At 38.0% G+C, this 21,923-nt stretch overlaps 1 protein-coding gene across 1 annotated transcript; it reads left to right on the top strand.

Annotated features, from left to right (window-relative positions):
• The first annotated feature begins 356 nt into the window (after nt 1–356).
• LOC135440860 (piezo-type mechanosensitive ion channel component-like) lies at nt 357–20,687 on the top strand. Its single transcript, XM_064700279.1, has 6 exons — nt 357–428; nt 2,380–2,756; nt 2,822–3,375; nt 3,432–3,668; nt 19,948–20,324; nt 20,421–20,687. Exons 1-6 carry the CDS (start codon nt 357–359, stop codon nt 20,685–20,687), a joined length of 1,884 nt encoding a protein of 627 aa, XP_064556349.1.
• Nucleotides 20,688–21,923: the final 1,236 nt, after the last annotated feature.

Below are 21,923 nucleotides of genomic sequence, written 5' to 3'. Positions count from 1 at the left end.
AACTAGCCCAAGTTATTGATTTGGATAAGATTCAACGAATCATTGATGACATAAGGGAGGAAACAAACTTGGTCACCGACCACCGGATCAGAGCACTTACGACCCACTATTTGGAAGAAGGAAGTGAGGGCCTCGCCTGTGTAACACATACAACCAGGAGAACAAAACGCGCCATTAACTGGCTAGGATCGGCTTTGAAATGGGTTGCTGGATCACCGGATGCATCGGATTGAACCGCCATTCTGACGTCCCAAGAAAATATTGTTAGAAATAACAACCAACAAATCAAAATCAATACACGGCTCTTCGAGTCGACTCAGGAATCATTCCAGCGACTCAACAATGTTATCGGAAAGATGAGCGCCGTAGACGAGGATATCCACGTTTTCACGACAGTGATGCACAAGGCCTTCATTCTTGGAAATCAAGTAAATGAGATCACAAGAGCTTGCCAATTAGCGAAATCAGGTGTTGTTAACACAAATCTACTAGACCACGGAGAGATAGCAACGATACTATCGGAAACAGAGAGCCTTCCCTACCAGAACGCTATCGAAGCCGTTGAGTTCTCTCGACCATCCATCCTAACAAACGGAACATTTTTACTAAATATCGTAGCTGTGCCTAAGGTCTTAGAAAGGAAGTATCAACTAATACTTTCTTCCCTACAACCTTCGAAGGAAGACAAGTGGTGCTATATTTCCAAAAGCTGGCCACGGAAACATACGCCGTCCTGGGAGACTGCCTTTCAATAGGCAACACAACTGTTTGCCAAGAAAGAAACTTACAACAGTTGGACGAAAACAGTTGCATACCAAGACTGTTGAAAGGAGGACATGCCTCTTGCAGGTATTTGAGGAACAACCAGGAAACAATCAAACTGGTCGACGACGGGACAATATTCTTGTCCAATTTCAACGGAACTATAAATATATAAATAAATAAATACTGCCTCAAAAAAACATTACCTGACGGGCTCGTTTATAGTCCGGTATAGTAACGAGACGATTACCATAGGGGATAGGAACTACAGCAGTTATACGACAACGCAATTGATGGCTATGCCGGCTGTGTTAACCAAAGTAACAGCCGCAGGTTATGAACTGTCATTGGAATATGTTCATAATTTCAACCTGGAAAACCACAAGAAACTGTCGAGCATGTTCGCAGGAATTTTATTTTCATTCTCCCTGGAAGCAACATTGGCATTGGTTATTATGACATTGTTGTACTATATTTGGAGGAAGTTGACATTAACCAAGGGCATTCCGAAAACATCCGACGTAGGCCGGCAGCTGGAGGAACAAATTACACCGAAGGTTTAGTAATCCGCGAGACGCAGATCTTGAAGGAGGGAGGAGTTAACACCATACACCACCCTTGCCCCTCACAACAACCACAAGTCTTCGTGCCAACGGCACACATCGATCGCTGCCTATAAACTCTCTTCAAGTGGCCACTTCTCTTCGCTACAACAACGACCGCTGCTCATAAACTCTCTACAAGTGCCTTCTCTTAAACCATTCTGCACGCTAAGCGTTTTGGCCGCAACAACAAGGTTGTCACCCGACACCACAACGTCAACATATTGACCGCAACGACGACGTTGCGCTAGCTAAGCACTGGCCGTTGCCGGGTGTTTCGCCATATCCGCTGCAACTATGTTGACATCGGTATGTGCTGACTCTGCGATTCAAGCGCAACGTTGGGTTAACGAGCGACCAACAGACTTGGAAGCGAATCAGATTTAATTCTGGCGAAGAAACGATGAGAACACAAAGTGGCCTTATCTTACTTTCAATAAACAACATACAACTGAGAATCGACATCTACTTACTACATTACCCAAGCAATTCTTAGGCTTCCACAGGACATCGAAGATGTTTCATCATTCCTTGTTAAGGTAGTTATTGAGACTGCCGTAACTTAAATATGAAGTATATTTCATTTTGTAGCTATCGCCACCTCCCCGCTACCACCGCAAAGCTATTAATCATGTTAGTAAACCAACTTGTATTGCCTACCTATTTAAGCCACAATTTAAATGCAATTGTCATTTTGAGAATACTCGAATTTTATATAAGATCGGTTAAGAAGCACAAAAGTTATGTACGCATGTGCTAGCAGCAGCTAGCGCAAATTCCAAGAATTTCTGTATACATGTACCCACACATTCATGCGTGTCTTCTTTAAATTCTACCAACAGCATTGCAATTGCGATTGCATTGTTTTCTGGGCTGCTATTTGAATTCGTTTTTTTTTGACTATGAATTGGGTCAAAGTTTAAACATCAGAATTTTTCGGTATTATATTAATTGGAATTGAGAGAATATTTAACTTATATTATTATTAATTATAAATAATATTTAATTTTTTTAGTATCGTCATAAATATAGCACAAGCGTTCTAGAGACATATATACAAGGAAACAAGGTGCCATTCAGTTTCCTTTTTATGCTCGTTGTTCAATTTGTTACTATCGTAACGGAGCGTGCGATATACTTACGAAAAGCGTTGGTTGTCAAAATTGTGTTCCATTTCGTAACAGTTATTGGAATACATATATGGATGTTCTTTTTAGTGCCATATGTTACAGCGCACAGTTTCGGGGCTACTGCACCAACTGTCTTTTATCTTATCAAATGCCTTCATATGTTATTATCAGCCTATCAGATGCGTTGTGGTTACCCAAGGCGCATTTTGGGAAATGTATTTACAAAGAGTTTTTCAATGGTTAACTATGTAGCGTTTAAAGTGTAAGCAAAAAAGAAATTTATAACTTTCATATTATTTCTGCTATATTAAAATAATACCGTTTTAGTTATATGGAAATACCATTTCTCTATATTCTTCGAACAATGCTGGACTGGTTATGCATTGATACCACACTTACAGTTATGGAATGGATTAAGATGGAAGATATTTTTCAATCTGTATTTATTGTACGTTGCTATAGGCAAATGGATTCAGATTTCCCAGTTTTACGGGGAGAGCCTAAGGCGTTTTATGCTAAATGCCTAATAGGTGGAACTATTATATTAATATTAGTAGCACTCATATGGAGCCCATTATTTCTTTTTGCTCTTGTCGGAACAGTGGGCAAACCAAATGTTCCTCGCAGAGCTGATATAGCCGTTAAAATTGGACATTATGAACCTATTTATGTTTCTCAAAGTTATTCGGGTATACACCAGTTTACTGAAGATAACTATAAAGAGCTGATTAAGAGCTTTAATTTCGATATAGTTGCCACTGATCACATAATGATATATGATTCCGTGGATATTACCGCAGTTAAATTTGATGCCAACTCTGTGACATTATGGAATATGTCACCACCGGATAAAAAACGTTTGTTAAGCGACTTAAAGACAGGTACATACAAATTCAATACCAAAATTGTATTTCTCAATAATAAATTTTGCTTACAGGTAAAAACATGGATATTCGCATAAGATTATCATTCAATTGCGGCGTTATGACTGATACAATACTATATGAAACGACATACTCCCTAACCAAGAATAGGGAATTGACACGTGAAATGCTCATAAAAACGCTGTCTGATGAAAATAGTAATGAAAAAGTCGTTGTACCTGAAATATTACCAAAATTCATTACAGTTCAGAAAATGCAGGTGTATGTAAACTTTATCAAAGATTTCGATGGTGCGTATATTACGGTTATATAATTTATATTTAATATTTATGTGTCATCTACTGATTTTTTTTTAACAAAAAATTTACAAGCACAGCCGCTGCAAACATTTTTAAGGCAGCGGCGGTCCCCACAATTTTTAAAAGTTATAATTTATTAGTTTATTTTTAAGAGTTGTTACAATCATTTTCACTATTGTAATACAGCCGTTTTTGACATTTTTTAAGTTACCGGAACTTTCGGAGAGTAATTGAACTGGGTTAATCTATGTCTCTTGGACGAATGATTGGTAAGCCGGATGCCATTGAGTAATAAAGAGACAGAGGAGTCTTTTGGATCAAAAGCTCTTTTTCGAAACGCTTCGTGCGCGATAGCAAGGTTGCAAACAAAAATTGCAACACAACACCCGGTTGTCTACAGCTACTTCTGCCGTTGCCCAAAAATCAATGACAACTTCAGAACATTTCCCATATGAACCAACAACAACCATAATCAAAACAAACGACTCTTCTTAACACTGATATGCCTTTAATTCGCAAAGTCATGTCTTCTTCTTCTCCACTCGCTTTCAACTTGCAAGCAGCCCGGCAGATTTTATAATTTTTCAATTTTCGATCAGCAAGGCAGCCTTTCTCAAAATAGGGTATTTTAACTATTCATAAGTTCTGTAACCTAATACCACTAAACTTATATGCATTTTTATCCAATGTCTGAGAAAAATATAACTTCGTATTTAGTGTGCAACTAATAGTACAATCAATAATAATTGTTTTCTTGAGACATTCTATACCATTTCTATAAATAAGGGTATCAATGCCTCGACGCGCCAAATAGTTGTTGGCATGTGTGTCTCATCTCACACATATTGGTAAAAAATATGCATGTATGTGTTTTCCAAGCCAAGGGAAGTATATGAATTTAATAAGATTGCAACATTCTGCTGCGCATGTGACATCACAGGCTAGGGTTTTTTGTATGCGACCGTTGCGTACAATATAGTAATACATTATTTAATACATGCATTTTTATAAAAGATCCTATTAATATATTACTTTAATGTAAGTAATAAAGATAGAAATATATTCTAAGCATCACAAGAAATGAAATTCTTTAAAATGTTACGTCATAATATTTGATGTTGGTGCGCCGTGTGCGTAACCCTTTGATTTGAATGCCATGGCCTGCTGGCATTCATATTTTTTACTTCCAACAAGGCAACGTGTAGAAACAACAACAACACGATTTGGGTTCTAATGTTGTTGCTGCAGATCCGAGTCTCGGCGCAAGTAGGTAGAAAATTTGAATGCCAGCAGCCCATGGCATGCAAACCAAAGGGTTATGCACACGTCGCGTCAACATCAAAAATTATGACGTCACATTTCATAGAATTTTATTTCTTGTGATGTTTAGTATATATTTATACCTTTATTACGTACATTTAAATAATTTATTAATAGTGTCTTTAATAATAACGAATTTATTTAAAAATGTATAAATTTACTTTACGCAACGATCGCACACAAAAAGCCCTAGCCTGTGACGTCACATGCGAAACAGAATGTTGCAATCTTCTTAAATTTAAATACTTCCCATTGCATGGCGGACACACATACATGTACACTTGCACCAAGTTATGTGTGTTGAGACACATACGCCAACCACAATTAGGCGCGTCGAGGTATTGATACCCTTATTTAAAGTAATAGTAATAATAATAATAATGTTAAAAAAGTAATTATTATTGATTGTACCAGTAGTTGGACAATTAATACGAAATTATATTTTAATCAGACAGTGGATCAAAACTTGTATATGAGAAGTATGGTATTTAGGTACAGCACTGATCAAGAGCTTTGAAAAAGAGATTTTGATCCAAAAGCCTCCTCTATATATTTATTACTCTATGGCTTAGGGCGGAGCAAGAGCGCAATAAAGCTTTATCACTCGCTTTGGGAGCGAATTCGCCTCGCTTCGCCGCCTTAGCTTAATTTAGGCTTAATAATGTCAGTTGTCGAATTGTAACATGAAGATAAGCAGGAAATGCATAATCCGCCTTTGAAAGCCAGCACAATTTTTCGTTTTTATACCCTGAACCCATTAAAAATGGGTAAAAAGGGTATTGTGTATTTTTTTGCAAATGTATGTTACAGGCAGAAGAAAGCATCTCCGACCCTATAAAGTATAGTATTAAAAAAGTACGAAATTTTAGCTGTAGGTCCTCCTAGTTCCGGCACAGATCGAGTTTGTTTCCGATATTCGATAACTTGCCCCGTTTCCAAGTAATCGATAAAAATCAAAATCGAAATACTGTTTTTTGAGCAAATTGGGTAAACAATAAGAGCTAGAGCCACCAAACTTGATATGTAGCTTCTAGAATAGTATATATATATCAAGTATCTTTCATTTGATACCCATCACCACCTCCCCGCTACCACCACAAAGCTTTGAATCAAGTAAATAAACCAATTTACATATGCCGTCCGCCAATATAAGCCACAATTTAAATGCAATTGTGAGAATACACGCATATTTTAAAGTACAACAAAATCTACTGATGAAAATTTCATCAAGATCGGGTAAGAAGCGCAAAAGAAAATGTGTTTTGGCTGCCCACGTGCTTGCGGCAGCTAGCGCAAATTCCAAGAATTTCTGTATACGTGTTCACACACACATTTATGCGCGTCTTCTTTAAAATCTACCAACAGCATTGCAATTCAGTCTCACTAATGGTGTAGCTGTTGGGTAGAGGCGGAGGTAGGTGTGGCTGTTGATTATAGGCGGTGACAAGTAGTGCGGTTAGTCACTAGTTCGAACCCTGCCAAGGAAACGTTTTTTGTATATCCTGAACCCATTGAAAATGGGAAAAAAAGGTATTATGTATTTGTGCAAATGTATGTAACAGACAGAAGGAAGCATCTGCATCCCCATAAAGTATATATATTCTTGATCAGCATCAACAGTCGAGTCGATCTAGCCATGTCCGTCTGTCTGTGCGTCCGTTCGTCTGTCCGTATGTATGAACGCAAGCATCTCAGAACCTATAAGAGCTAGAGACTTTTAGCTGTAGGTCCTCCTAGCGCAGATCGAGTTTGTTTCCGATATTCGATAACTTGCCCAGTTTCCAAGTAGTCGATAAAAATCGATATTGAAAACCCGTTTTTTGAGCAGTTTTTGTAAATTATAAGAGCTAGATTCACCAGACTTTACATGTAGCTCCTAGAATAGTGTATATATATGTCAAGTATCTTTCCTTGTTTAGCTATCGACTTTACATGTAGCTCCTAGAATAGTGTATATATATGCCAAGTATCTTTCCTTGTTTAGCTATCAACACCTCCCCGCTACTACCACATAGCTATAAATAAAGTAAAAACACCAATTTATGCCGCCCGCCCATATAAGCCACAATTTGAATGGAATCGACTTTTTGATAATACACGAATATTCTCTAGAACAATGAGGTTATTAAAAAAAACGTGTTGCAAGCTCGAAGCCTTCTGAGGAAAGTTTTTTTTTTTTAATTTATCGGGAGCTCCCGACTAGAACCTCTTCCTTGCTTATAAATAAAAGTGACCGTTCTCCACTGTAGTTTGCGCTGTCTTTCGTAAGTTAATATCTCTTCTGCTATTGCTTCTGGTTTTGTTTTAGGTATTTTTTTTTTGAGTTGATCGCGAATTTACTGTTCACGTGCGCCGTCACTCCTTCTAGGTGTCGTCGTCGCTTTCGAGATTGCAAGAATTCAGAGACGGTCCAATGGCAGAGTCTCTGAAGATTTAGTTCTTCATGGTTATCCAATTGCAGGATCACTGACGATTAGGTTGTTCAGTTTGTCTTATTGCTGGATATCTGGAGATAAGGATTGTGGCTTGAAGCTCTCCAATGATGGCCTTCGACGCGCTAAACATTGCAGGTCTTGTTGTCAACTTTCCTAGTTGTCTTCTGACGATATTTCTCATGTTCCTGAATGTGAAATGTCAGGTAGGAATGTGCCATGGACGGTTGTCTCTGTACTGTTACCGATTTTTATTTTAGCAGTTGCTTCGTTTATTATTATGATTCCGTCGTTCACTTCCTCCAGTGGTTTCAGACGACTGGGACGAGTACTCCAATGCGCTGTGCCGCCGAAGTGTAATTGTTGCGCGCATGTGGAGGGTAGTTGCTTGCAAAATGTTGACGTGAGCGTAGCAATGCAGTTTCTTATTGGCAGTTTTTTATTACCGCAGTCTGCGACATTATTATTATCAGCGAAATTAAGTATTGTACCGTTGTGTTGAACAGAAAACAAAGGGATTTTTTACAAAATAGGCTATCTAATAAAACATTGGCACATGCTACAACCATTAAATCGGTTTATGTTTTACTTTTAGGGTGTTCATTTAATATTTTCTATAAATCTTTAGAGTTTAGAATAGCAGTGTTTATAATTTTTATCAAGTATAACTGACAACATTAATGTCTCTAGTTCTGAGATTAGAATTCTATCCCTTGCGAGTAGTGTGTCATAGAGGTGGCCCGTTTCGATATGTTTCTCTTTGGCAACCTTGACGACAATGTTTACAGTTTCGGTTATTTTTATACCCTGAACATATTGAAAATGGTTAAAAAGGGTATTATGTATTTGTGCAAATGTATGTAACAGGCAGAAGGAAGCATCTTCGACCCCATTAAGTATATATATTATTGATAAGCATCAACAGCCGAGTCGATCTAGCCATGTCCGTCTGTCAGTCCGTCTGTCCGTATGTATAAACGGAAGAATCTCAGAACCTATAAGAGCTAGAGACATTTAGCTGTAGGTCCTCCTAGTCCCCGCGCAGATCGAGTTTGTTTCCGATATTCGATAACTTGCCCAGTTTCCAAGTAGTCGATAAAAATCGATATCGAAATCCTGTTTATTGAACAATTTCGGCAAATAATACGAGCTAGAGTCTCCAAACTTGACATGTAGCTTCTAGAATAGTATATATATATCAAGTATATTTCGTTTTATAGCTATCGCCACCACCACTTTACCACCACAAAGCTATAAATCAAGTTAATAAACCAACTTGTATTTCCCACCAATTTAAACCACTATTAATGCAATTGATAATACAATTGAGAATACACAAATATTCTATATTCTATCCTACAATTAGATGTACTGTCGAAAATTTCATGAAGATCGGTTAAGAAACACAAAAGTTATGTGCGCACGTGTTAGCAGCAGCTAGCGCAAATTCCAAGAATTTCTGTATACATGTACACACACACATTCATGCGCGTCTGCTTTGAATTCTATCAACAGCATTGCAATTGCGATTGTATTGTTTTCTGTGCTGCTATTTTAATTCGTTTTTTACTCATTAAGATTCAGTAAGTGTAGAGGCTTCGGCAAGTGCTGCGGTTAGTTGCGAGTTCGAACCCTGACAAGGGAAAATTTTTTTTTATTTTAATTTTTCTTTCTTACTACTCAAGCAAACGAGAGCGTAGCGCGAGCTGCATTTGGTGTTGGAAAATGAGGGTTCAGGGTATCCCCTAGTCGGGAGCAGTCGACTAGAACCTCTTACTTGTTTAATTACATAAAATAATATAATTTTTCATGGCGCCCCTGGGTGGACAGTTTTAAAAGATAATTGTGCGTAATATATAAGCTCAAGTGGCTTAAGTGCAACTTGCTGTGGCCCGCGTGTTAAGTAAATTTAAAAGAAAAATAAATTCGCGTCGGCCGGAAATAATTAAAAAATAAATCTATCCTGCTGCCATCGTTGAAAAATGCCAAGGAAAGTAGCTTCAAAAGTGGAAAGTCCCGAACAACAGGTACTGTGCTAAAAATTGAAAGTTCAACTCTATTGCCTTGATGCGCTAATGATGCCAACACTTTCAATACTTGGCATATATGTAGAGAAGTTGAGCAGAACTAAAATTTGCATACACTTACTAACCGCTTTGGAGATTCATATATATAATTAGATTTTTCTTTATTTGCTGTGAGTTTGAATCTTATAAAAACCGCGCACAGCTCTAACGGTTAAATTGAATGAAATACAAGGCGATATTTCACGACAAGTTAATTTATTGAAGAACAACTTAAGACTAAAATTCAGTAGAACTTATTATGCTTATTTATGCTGAGTGAGGTGTCTATTGCTTTGTGTAACTGTACAAGTGCAGCTGCAATTATCTAGTAAGGTGTTTATTGCTTTGCTTATCTGTTTGGATGCAGCTGCAATTATCTGAATAATGTTTTATTGCTTTGTTTAACTGTATTTATGCTTTTGCAGGCGATAAGCGCTTGCAGATTCGCAGCTGCAATTATGCTACCTTCTTATATTTGTCACTATACCTGTGCATATGTGCGAATATGCCACTTCCCTTCCCTTATAGAGAAGTCTATGCCTAAGCAGGGACTTATTAGTACAATACAGGTAGTGTTGTTTGGTTAACATTACATTTTGTGGTTTTGCACCTTGGTTTGCATCATTTTACAAAAGTTTAATTGGATTTAATTTTACATATGGTAGGTATAATTATAATATAATTAGTTATTTTGGAAAATTATATGAACAATGGTGTTGTAATATTTATTTTTGTTAATTCAAGAGGTGTGAAATCTATTTCTATTTTTTTTTTATTTTTTTTTTTTTTTTGACAATTTGACTTAAGTTTCTAGTTACAATCATTTCTGTTGTTTGTATTGGTATAAAGTTACAAATTGGTATACATTTTTTTATTGTTTGCATTTCATCATTCGTATTACGTCATTTAGCTCATGAATCTAATCGAATTTTGTGCAACGGTCTCTAAATTATTTTGGAATTCCACTCGATGATTTTCGTCGAGTGTGCCAAAAAGATATTTTTATGCTGAGCCTATTATGTTAAACAGTCCTTGTTTCTGTCTATTTTCTTGGTGTAGGGTTATTCCGGTGTTCTATTGCAGTTAGTTGTACTGTTAATTGTTGTCAAATTAATTATTTTAATTTATTTTCATGTGGTGATTAATAGAACTAACATCACTATTGCATTTAATAGACCTGTGGTATTGAGATTTGATTAAATTTCTTTCGTTTTTTAAATTGTGTTTTATAGTAGCGTGTAATTCTATTTCTGTTAGTAATTTGATAATGGCCTGGGTCTGTTTGTTCAACGTTTTTATTAGCTGTAAAAGGGTTTTCTAATTTTCCTTTTTGTAATGGTCCTTTTCGATATCTAGTATCAACTTCGTATTGTTGTCGGTCACTGTTAATTTTATTTATTATTTTTTCTTTTTTTTCTTGGGTATCTAAATTTGGTTGTCCGGCATATAAGAAAATGTGTGCAGGAGTTTGTCCAGTTGTGTCATGTTTTGTTTTGTGATTGTAAATGTAAAGAATTGTTTCTATTTTGCTGAGTTTATTTTCTTCGTCATTTAAAGTGTTAATTATTCTGATTTTTTCATTTATTGTTTTATGTAGTCTTTCGATGTCTGCTATTCCTGTTATTGTTGTATTTAATTGTATATCTACTCCTTCACTTTCAATATACGCATTAATGCATTTTTGCATTCTATCCAGTCTTTTGTTTTAATATTTTCAAGAGTAGCGAATTTTGAATAAATGTCCATGCAGCTAAGATAATGTTTGCCTTCAGAAGAATAAATGTCAATTACAAATTTGTCACGACAGTGTTCGGGCTTGGGTGTAATTTTCATTAGCATTTTTGTGTTTCTATGTTCTGATTTTGCTAAGTTGCAAATATGACATTCGTTTATTATGTTTTGTGTTAATATTTGGCTATTAGGGAAATAATAGGTTTCACAAAAAAGTTTATTTGTTTTATGAATTCCGGGGTGTAGGAGTTTTTCATGGGTTTTCAAAATAAGTTCTTTGAATTCGGCATAGGAGTTAATGTTTTTATGTGTTTATTGGTTTCTCTGTAGTGAATATTAAATTACTATTGTCTTCGTCAGCGCTATGTTGTGTTTCTTCTCCGAAATAAGTCTGTTCTATTTTTACTCGTGATAGAGCGTCAGCTATGTGGTTTTCTTTTCCTTTTATATGTTTTATGTCAAAGTCATATTCAGATAATTTAACTCTCCATTGGGTTAATTTTGAATTTGGTTCTTCCATTTTGTACAGCCAACATAATGGTTGATGGTCACTATTGATTTCGAAATGTCGTCCTAGTAGGTAATGTCTAAAAGTTTTTGTTGCCCATACAATGGCTAAAAGCTCTTTTTCTATGGCACTGTAGTTAGTTTCGTGGTCATTGAGAGTTCTGCTAATAAAACTAATGGGATGTCCGTCTTGAGAGAGTACTGCTCCAAGAGCTACATTACTTGCGTCAGTGGTTAAAACGAATTTACTTTTATAGTCTGGAATTTTTAGAATTGCGTCATTAGAAATTAGTTGTTTTAATTTTTCAAAAGTTCTAATGTATTCAGGATTTTTAATGTCGATTTTTGAGTCTTTTCTAAGTACTGCTGTCATTGGTTTGGCTATGTCTGCAAAATTTGGAATGAACTTTCTGTAGTAACCGGTTAATCCAAGAAAACCTTTTATTTCTTTGGTTTTTGTGGGAATTGGATATTTCTGAATTGCTTTGATTTTAACAGGATTGGGTTTTATTCCATCCTTAGTTATGACATGTCCTAGGAATGAAGTTTCTTGTTTTAAAAACTCGCATTTATCAAGTTGTAATTTGAGATTTGCTTCAGAAAGCTTCTCGAAAACTAATTGGAGTGATTGCAAATGTTCTTCTAAGGATGTTGAGAATACAATTATATCATCAAGATATACCAGACAATGTTTATTTAGTAACGGTCGTAAAACATTGTTCATGCAACGTTGAAAGGTTGCGGGTGCATTTTTTAATCCAAATGGCATACGAAGAAATTCATAGTGGCCATGTTTAGTAGAGAAAGCTGTTTTTTGAATGAAATCTGGATGCATTTCAAGTTGGTGGAATCCTTTTGCAAGGTCAATTGTAGTGAAATAATTGCATCTACCTAGTTTTCCCAAAATCTCGTCCATATTTGGTATTGGGTGCCTATCGCTTATGGTTACTTCATTTAATTTCCTGTAGTCAATTACGATTCTGAATTTTTGTTTACCTGAAGCATCTTGCTTTTTCGGTACGATCCATATAGGACTACAATAAGGAGAATTGCTAGTCCTTATGATACCTTCATTAAGCATGTCTTGAATTTGATGTTCAACTTCCTGTTCATATGCTTGTGGATAACTGCATGGTTTTGTATGTAAGTCTGAATTGTGGGTAGTATTTATAATGTGTTTTTCTTAATTACTGAAACTAAGTTGGTCGCCTTCTTTATATTGTATGTGTTGATATTGTTTCAACAAACAGATTAAATTGATTCTTTCTTCTTCATTTAAATGATCTAATCGGTAAGGGCTTGAGTTGGCAGATTCTTGGTTATCGGAAATTTCTCTAATTGGATTTCTAAACTGTTTATTAGTTTCAGGATTTGGTTGGGCTAAGAAGTGGCTCTGATTTGTGATTGGAATATCGTTGGTTAGTTTATACCTTCTATTGTATAAAGTAACAGTTTGGGTTTTATAATCTATAACGGCTTGTGCTTCTGAAAGCATTTTTTTTAACAATTAATAGATCATAGTCTGAGGAGAATTGGTGTAGAAGAAATTCATTATTACCCTTGAATAGGTTATTAGAAAGGACGTTAACTTTCTTTGTGATAGTTAAAGGTCCGTTGCTGGTTTGAATGAAACAATCGGTGTCATGAACTTGTAAATTGAAAACATTTGATGTCATCATATTTACAGTAGATCCTGTATCTATTAAACATTTCAGATTTTTGCCTTTATAAGTGATTACTATGTACTGTTTGTTTCCAAGGCTGGAAGCTGAAAATTTTCGGCTTGCTTGATTTCTATTTCATTTGGTTGTTCTGTCTCGTGTTCGGCTGATTGTGTGTATGTAAAGTCTGGGCTTTGTGGGTAACTTTCTACTTGATAATATTGTGGATAATATTCAGGATAAGCAGCGCATTGATTATAGTATTCTTGTTGCATGTAATCATGATAGTTTAGCTCTTCCTGATTTTTAGCTTCATCGTCAATACTCATCTTACTCTGTCCACTTTCTGCAGGTCTAACTCGTTTAGTCGGTTGGTTGGCTACGCCAGAGTTATTGAAAGAGTTTTGTTGTGGGGTTACTTGTCCGAAACGATTGTTGTCGAATTGGGTTTGTCGGAAGTTTGGTCTGGGTGTAAAGTAGGTTGGTCTGATTGGACTAGGTATTTGTTGCATTGGTTGAGGTGAATAATTATTAGGTTTAAAAGTGTTGTTGTTAGTATAGTTGGGTGATGGTTGATGATATGGTTGTTGAATGTAAGGTTGATGGGGTCGATATGGTACACAGGGTTGATTTGGTTGGAGAAAAGTGGGGAATCTTTGAATATTTGGGTTTGATTGATACAATGGCTTCAAATATTTTTCTTGTTTTACTTTATTTGGGGTTGGATTAAGACAGGGTTCGTTATAAAGATTTTTTTCTTGCAAAATATTAATTAGAGATCTTAAATCGGGAATTTCGCAATTTATAATTCGAATGCAAATGTTTGTGGGTAATTTTTGAATAAGGTCGTCAATGCTAGTTTTGATTAGTTGCGCATACAATGTTTTTTCGTCAATGTAATTTTCTAGTTCTAGCTTACTCATTAGTGTCTGCCTACGGTGTTCTGCTTCTTCCAGAAAAGCTCGCACGTTGCCTTTAAACGGGGTGCTCCTGAATTCCTCCAGTAGGATGTGGTTCTTAGTTTGCGTCTTGTAGTTCAGTATTAGTTGCTTCCCAAGATCCGTCCAGGTCCTCAAGTTGCTTACGCCAAGGGATAACATCACTTCACTGCTGATGCAGCGTTCCACAATTCCAAAAAGAATTGACCTCTGCCTTGCATCGTTGGTGGTGTAGAGGGCCAAAATGTAGTCGATCCGGTTGATGAACGTGTACAAAGCGTTCTTATCTCCAGTGAACTTCTCAACGTTTTTAAGTTGGTTGATCACTTGTGCCATGTTGGCATCGGTCAGGGGTGTTATTGCATTGCCTTCCATTATAAATTTTTTGTTTTTTTTTATTAAATTATTTTTTATTTACTTGGTTTTATTTTTAATTTTTCTTATCTCTTAGTTTTTGTTGTTTCACTTCAGCTTCTTTTATTTTAGGTTCAGTTTCTTTTAGTTGTTGATTATATTTTTATTGTATTCACTTAATTTGTTAACTTATAGTTTAAAATGTTTGATTGGTTTGCACAGATAGCACTTTCGAATCTTTTGAGATAACCAGAAGTTTCTGGAATTATTTTCTCTTCGAATTCTATCGCGTCTTCTTGAATTGTTTTTCAAGTTTTTTGCACAATCCGCGGCTTTGACAATATGCGAATATTGGTGTACACGTCACTGTCGAGGTTTAATAAAAACCTGACGCGATATTGACCGTCGCTTGGGTTGCCTTCGCGTTGGTTGTTTTAGCGGATAATAGTAAACGGGACACAAGAATTAATAACTTAGCTATTGCATCAGGATCCACAATTTATTGTTATCCTACCGGCTGCGCCAATTAGATTTTTCTTAATTTGCTGTGAGTTTGAATCTTATAAAAACCGCGCACAGCTCTAACGGTTAAATTGAATGAAATACAAGGCGATATTTCACGACAAGTTAATTTATTGAAGAACAACTTAAGACTAAAATTCAGTAGAACTTATTATGCTTATTTATGCTGAGTGAGGTGTCTATTGCTTTGTGTAACTGTACAAGTGCAGCTGCAATTATCTAGTAAGGTGTTTATTGCTTTGCTTATCTGTTTGGATGCAGCTGCAATTATCTGAATAATGTTTTATTGCTTTGTTTAACTGTATTTATGCTTTTGCAGGCGATAAGCGCTTGCAGATTCGCAGCTGCAATTATGCTACCTTCTTATATTTGTCACTATACCTGTGCATATGTGCGAATATGCCACTATATAATTTATTATTTGTGCGATTTAGAACTTCTGAGCGAATAATTATCAGTGTCAGAAATTAATTCTCACAGTTATCCGAGACCAAGCGCTTGTATATAAGTGCAGTACGTACACGCATACAGACACACGTACATGGCAAGCCAGCTCGTTTATTTTCGTTCCGCTTTGTGCTAAGCGGTGGCTGTGCAATTGTTGTTGTACGCATTTTTCGTTGGCGCGTTTCGGTCAAGAGACGCTCGCTTCCCTATGCTTTATTGATCAGGCATATCAGTTTTTTGAATTCGTGTGGCAAATTCGATTTTAATTTAAATTCGTAATTATTAAATCAAATTTAGAGTCACATACGGCTACTAAGGAAAGTTTTGACGATTCAAAAAAGAAACGCAATAAGTTCGTTAAAAGCATAATGCGTTTGAATGATCAAATAATAGGGTAAATTAAACCTAGAATCTACAGAGTTAGAATGTAGATTAGAAATGCTGGCCTCACATATAGATACAGCGTTAAGATATCAGACTCGAGTAGAAACTTTTGACTCAGATGATGAGTATCGTGCCGAGCTCGAAGAACTTTATATAACGAAAAAAGCTCGTCTAAGGTCCGTTATAAAGACATTATGTCCTGCAACGCCTGCAGGCATGCCCGAGCATATAGAAATTCAATCATCTGATCTCATGTCTCTCTGGTGAAGCTGTAGGCACTGTAAGAGCGTTTTAAGTCACCGAGGACAATTATTATATATTATTATAGAATTAAACAGCCATAAGAGAGTATATAACAATTAATTTCTTATATTTAAATGAAAATATTTCAGCTCACTTTAACCTGCCAAAAATAACACAACCTTCTGCGGCATCATTGACATTATTGATTGATACTGTCTCCTCCATTAATGGTTCGCAATGTCGATAGGTGATGGCAAAAGGATATCTAACACGATTCTCATTCACCTCATTATGAACAAAGTTGACCCAATGACCAGACGAAAATGGGAGGATCAACTCGATTATGCAATCATTCCATTATGGAGTGATTGTGAAACAGCCTTGAATCGTAGGTATCAACACCTTTCTGCTGAAGAATCAGCCAAAGCTTCGTCTGATGGCCCATAGCCAAAGTCAAAGGCTGTTTTTAAAAACAACAATCGAGGTTCGTTTTCGTGTTTTGGGGCTAGTGTAAGAAACGATCAAGAGACCCCAAAAATGTTTATATTGCGGTTCGGAAGGCCATTCGATATTTAATTGCTCTGCATATACCGCGTTATCAGTACAGCAGCGCTTTGAGTTCGCTAAGGAGGCTCCTTTATGCATCAATTGCCTTTGGAAGGGGAAGACTGTTGCCAAATGTAAGGTAAACAAGTACAGAGTATGCAGTCGTTCTCATAACACATTCTTGCATATATTCTCTGCCGTTTCTAACACTCGAGCATTACCACCACCCCTTGACTCCGCACAAGATCAACCATCGACTTCACATGCTATGCATGCGAATGTGTCTGATAGTGTAATCCTAGCTACCGCAGTCCACAAGTGGCGAGTCCGTTTTGGCTAGTGCTTTACTCCATTCTGGTTCACAAATTAATTTTGTAACAGACGTGCTAGCACAACGATTGCAGCTGCGTAGAGAAGAGGCTAGTATTCGCTTACTTGGGATTGCTCAATGCAATACTCAAGTAAGAAAGAAGAATCATACAGTGGTGAAGTCGCGAGTCAATTGCAGTGAGTTCTCGCTAGATTTGTGGATTTTGAAGACCATTTCGGGTTACCGGCCTGACCATACGGTCAATGTCAGTGGTTGGAAAATCTCTGAGAACCTGCAATTGGCTGATCCATATTTTCATAAGCCGCAGAAGATCGACATGCTCATCGGAGCTGAGACGTTCCTTGAGCTTCTGTCTATCGGTCAGATTAAACAAGGTCCGAATTGTCTGATTCTGCAAAAGACACTTGTTGGCTGGATTGTCAGGGTGTTACACGCCGTCAAGTCATTAGAAGACTCATGCTGTTAATCTGAGTTGCCAAGAAGAGTCTTATACCTCGATAAACAAAACATTGCAGTAATTTTGGACATTGAAAGAACATTGCAGCCAAAAAGGTCCGAACACTTGAACAGCAGTTATGTGAGTGCCACATTCTAAATAATTTTGAAATATTACCGTCAGGTCGATTTAAAGTAAAACTATCATTAACATCAGATCTAAATCAGCTTGGTAACTCCTTGTTAAGCCTCGTGTTTTGTCGCTTGAAAGACGCTTGTATCAAAATCTCGAGCTAAAGCGTATGTACTTAGAATTCATGGAGGAAAATTTAACTTTAGGTCACATGTCTGAAATAGATGATCAGATTTTAAGAACTCCACACTACATTTCGCGTCAGTGTGTTTTAAAGCCACAAAACACATCGACGAAGTTACGCGTTGTTTTCGACGCGTCCTGTCGGACATCGTCTCAAATTGCGTTGAATGACCTTCTAATGGTTGGAACGACCATTCAAGCTCTTCGACTCTGCTTCGATTTAGACTCCACAAATATGCGTTGACAGCTGACATCAAAAAGATGTATATATAGGTGAATGGTGAATCAAGCAGAACTAGATTTCCAGCTCGTAGTGTGGAGAAATAACCCATCTGACTCTTTGAGTTCCTTCAGGTTAAGCACATTTAACTTGCGTCACTGCGACTGCCTAGTTTTTAACAATACGGTGTTTGGCAAAGCTAAGCAAGAGGAACGGGTCATCACAGCCTCAAGCAGCTGACGTTATCGGGCACGATTTTTATGTTGATGATTAATTGACTTCGAAGTAACCAAATGGTTTTCGAATTCTCCTGAGTTCTCCGCAACAAACGCAGCTAAGCCGATAACGACCTCAGAGTCTGACACAACCAAAACACTTGGCGTGTTGTGGTTGCGAATGAAGATGCCTTTCAATTCAAGCTAGACGATTCATTCATGGGTTTTAGAGCGACAAAACGGAACATTCTTTCGGTGACATCGCAGCTATTTGACCGGCTTGGCCTGTTAAGACCTCTGATAATCAAGGCAAAAATCCTACTCCAAGAGCTTCGGCTTCAGAAATTGGACTAGGATGAATCTGTCCCTCAGAGTTCAGATAACTCGTGGCAGCAACTAAAATCTACTTTGATTTAGTTGTAACGAATAAAGATACCACGATACGTGTTTACAGAGCCAACTTAACCGATCGAGATACATGGTTTCGCCGACGCCTCAATAAGAGCGTTTGGCGCATGCGTATATATACGCAGCCATACTGCAGAAGGTTGTCGTATTTCGTTGTAGACATCCAAATCTAAAGTAGCCCCCCTCAAGAGAATGACTCTTCCCCGAATTGAGTTGTGCGCGGCTCACCTTCTCGCAGATCTTTGTCATCGAGTCAGAAGTCTCATACCGATTGAACGGACGGTTCTTTGGTCTGATTCTGAAATCAAGCATCATTGGATTCGGTCACATCTAGGTCTTTGGCAACATTTGTTTCGAATCGAGTGGCTAAAATCCAAGAATGGACAGAGAAATCTGAATGGCGCCGTGAACCAACAGAGTAAAACCCAGCAGATATTGTTTGAAGAGGCTGCGATGTTGATGAATTACTTGCGTCGATGTGGTTCGATGGGCCTTCATTTTTGAAGGAACCAAAAGAATCCTGGCCGCTTAACCAGCATCTGATGACAGATAAGATGCGAACTTTAGAAGTACGCAAAAGAGCTGTTGGACTAGCAGCTATGGTAGACCGACCAGATATCTTGGAAACTATCGATAATTTCTCATCGCATAACAGGCTGCCGAGAGTGTTTGCTTATGTGTTCCGCTTTATTTAAAAATGTAAAAATCGAGAAGTACAATTTAAAACTATCCCTAAGGTGCTCGAAAGCAAAGAAGCTTTCGAGAAAGTAGTTAAAGCCATCCAACGAGTTGAATTAAAGATGATTAGATCGAGTTCGAAATTCGCAATTCGCTGGAAGCTTCATTATATACCTGCATTTGACGAATTGTCATACTGGCCCAAGAGCACTCGTGAGTCCTCTTCGAGAGTGACTTTGGCTAATCAATGGTCAAGAGGTCTGTCGTCAGACAGTGAGATCATGTATCCGTCGCTTTAAATGCAAACGTCTGCTAACACAAATTATGGGAAATTTACCATCAGATCGACTCCGAGCGCTTCGCCCATTTTCTATCTGTGGCGTCGATTTTTGTAGCCCAATTAGCACGACCTTTCGAAAGTCGTACATAACATTATTTGTTTGCTTCGCCTCAAAGCGGTTCACTTAGAACTAGTATCTGCCTTATCCACTAATACATTTTTAATGGCTTTTCAAGGGTTCGTCGGCCGTCGAGGAGTCCCACAGACCGTCCATTGCGACAACGCGACGAGCTTCGTAGGAGCAAGTCGCCAGTTCCTGGAGTTGCGAGCTCGAATCGAGGAAGAGGCGGACGCAATTCGCGAATTCGCATCAAAATGCAGATGCGAATTTGCGTTAATACCGCCAAGAGCTACGCACTTCAGGGGCCTGTGGGAGGCAGGTGTGAAGTCTGCGAAGCACCTACTCCTACGGACGGTAGGCAGCCTGTTGCTAACGTCCGAAAAACTGCAGACGACTCTTGTCGCAGTGGAAGCCGTCCTCAATTCCAGACCCCTGGGAGCAATAATCGAGGACCCAAGCGATGGCGAGGCTCTAACGCCAGGCCACCTACTGGTAGGAGGCCCATTGAGGGCTCTGCCAGCAGAGGGGACCCCGGACCAGCAGGGTCTCACCTGATTGAATCGATGGCGAGCTGCCTCGTTGCTCAAGCAACAGTTTTGGCTGCGATGGTCAAAGGACTATGTGCTCGGACTCCAAGTGCGGAGCAAGTGGCACCGTCGCCTGCCAAACGTCATCGTGGGAGAGATGGTGGTCGTCGCCGAGGACAATCTGCCGCCCCAGCAGTGGCTGATCGGCAGAGTAACGGCAGTGCACGCAGGAGAAGACGGAGTCGTTAGAGTGGCAGAGATTAAGACGGCTACTGGCGGAAATTTTAAAAGGCCGATCCACAAGTTGGCTCGGCTACCCGTGGAATGAAGCCCCCAAGCGCTTCATGGTGGCCGGTGTTGGCGCAGATCCACGCATTAATTTTAAAAATGAATTTGAAAAACATGAAGTCTAGTGTAAGTTAGCTTTATCACTCACTTTGAAGCGAATTGATTAATTTGATTTTTTACACAATTGGTAGTTACCAGTTGTGTGCACACATTCCATCGTGCGTGCTATAACCCTAAAGTAGGCAAGAAAAATATTTGTCCTGTTTGCAAAACAACAATTTCATCGTCTAACCCAAGTTTGGTAGAAGACGCCATTGCAAAGCCGACGGTATTTATTTATTTATTTATATGTGGTCGACAAAACGAGTGTCTTCCAATTATTCAACACATTATAATTACAATTAGAAAAATTAAATGCTAAAAGCCTAGATAGAGAACACAAATTTCAAATAGCATCACCGACCGATGGAGGTGTTTTATTTGCCAGTCCGGCCAGCTGTGCCCCTTTTCACAGCTAATTTTGTCAGTGACGCTATTAGAGCCTACATCTAAGAAGAAGGGTGTAAGTAGGAAAAAGTGTTCTTAAGTAAAATTAAAAATAATGTTAATTTGCTATAATATTTAAGAATATACCATAAATAGGAGAAAAGAAAGGAGGAAGATTGTTAATAAAGTATAGAACTGTATGCTAGATATACAGAGTGTTAAGTAGATAGAATAAAGAGATAGTATTGGGAAAGTAATGGGAAATCACCGACCCGGTGGGGGAAAATTTACAGCCAGTCCGGCTAGCCATGCCCCTGCTCATAGCTGGGAATGGTCAGTGACTTCCCGAAGGTATCCTGAAAGCAACGATTTTATTAGGGGTAGAGAAAGTTCGGTAGAGAAAACGTGATGCAAACTATTGTAATTTTTACATAGCACGCGAAAAGAATTGTGCATAGCGTAGTCTGTTGTGCACGTCGATAGGAATAAGGGGCGGTAATTTCTGGTTGGTCTAGCCGGAACAGAGAATTGAAGACGCCCTAACAGAAAAGGAGAATCTATATCGCCAACAACCAACTTATGTAGAAAGACAACACCGAGAATTGTCCTACGGTTGGTCAACGACGGAAGATTAAGAAGAAGAAGCCTGCTGGAATAGGATGGCAACCGAAGATTAGGGTCCCAATTTAAACCTCGTAAGGCAAAAAGCAGAAATTGCTTCTGAACAGATTCAATACGATCCTGGCTATTGTTATACTGCGGAGACCAGATGCAAGAGCAGTATTCAAGG

This window comes from Drosophila montana, unplaced genomic scaffold (assembly GCF_035044405.1).
Source record: "Drosophila montana isolate Dmon_TW-CO22-7 unplaced genomic scaffold, ASM3504440v1 contig_1069_1, whole genome shotgun sequence".
In the NCBI taxonomy this organism is placed as follows: Eukaryota; Metazoa; Arthropoda; class Insecta; order Diptera; family Drosophilidae; genus Drosophila; species Drosophila montana.
The sequence above is the reverse complement of the archived record's forward strand: the minus strand, read 5'-3'. Positions and strand labels throughout refer to the sequence as shown.

Excerpts from the sequence above, each read along its gene's own strand:
- LOC135440860 (XM_064700279.1), top strand. The coding sequence starts at position 357 with ATGAGCGCCGTAGACGAGGATATCCACGTTTTCACGACAGTGATGCAC. Across the intron at positions 3,376-3,431 it reads GTTAAGCGACTTAAAGACAG|GTAAAAACATGGATATTCGC; the intron begins GTACATACAAAT and ends TTTTGCTTACAG. Across the intron at positions 3,669-19,947 it reads CTTTATCAAAGATTTCGATG|GGTTCGTCGGCCGTCGAGGA; the intron begins GTGCGTATATTA and ends TGGCTTTTCAAG.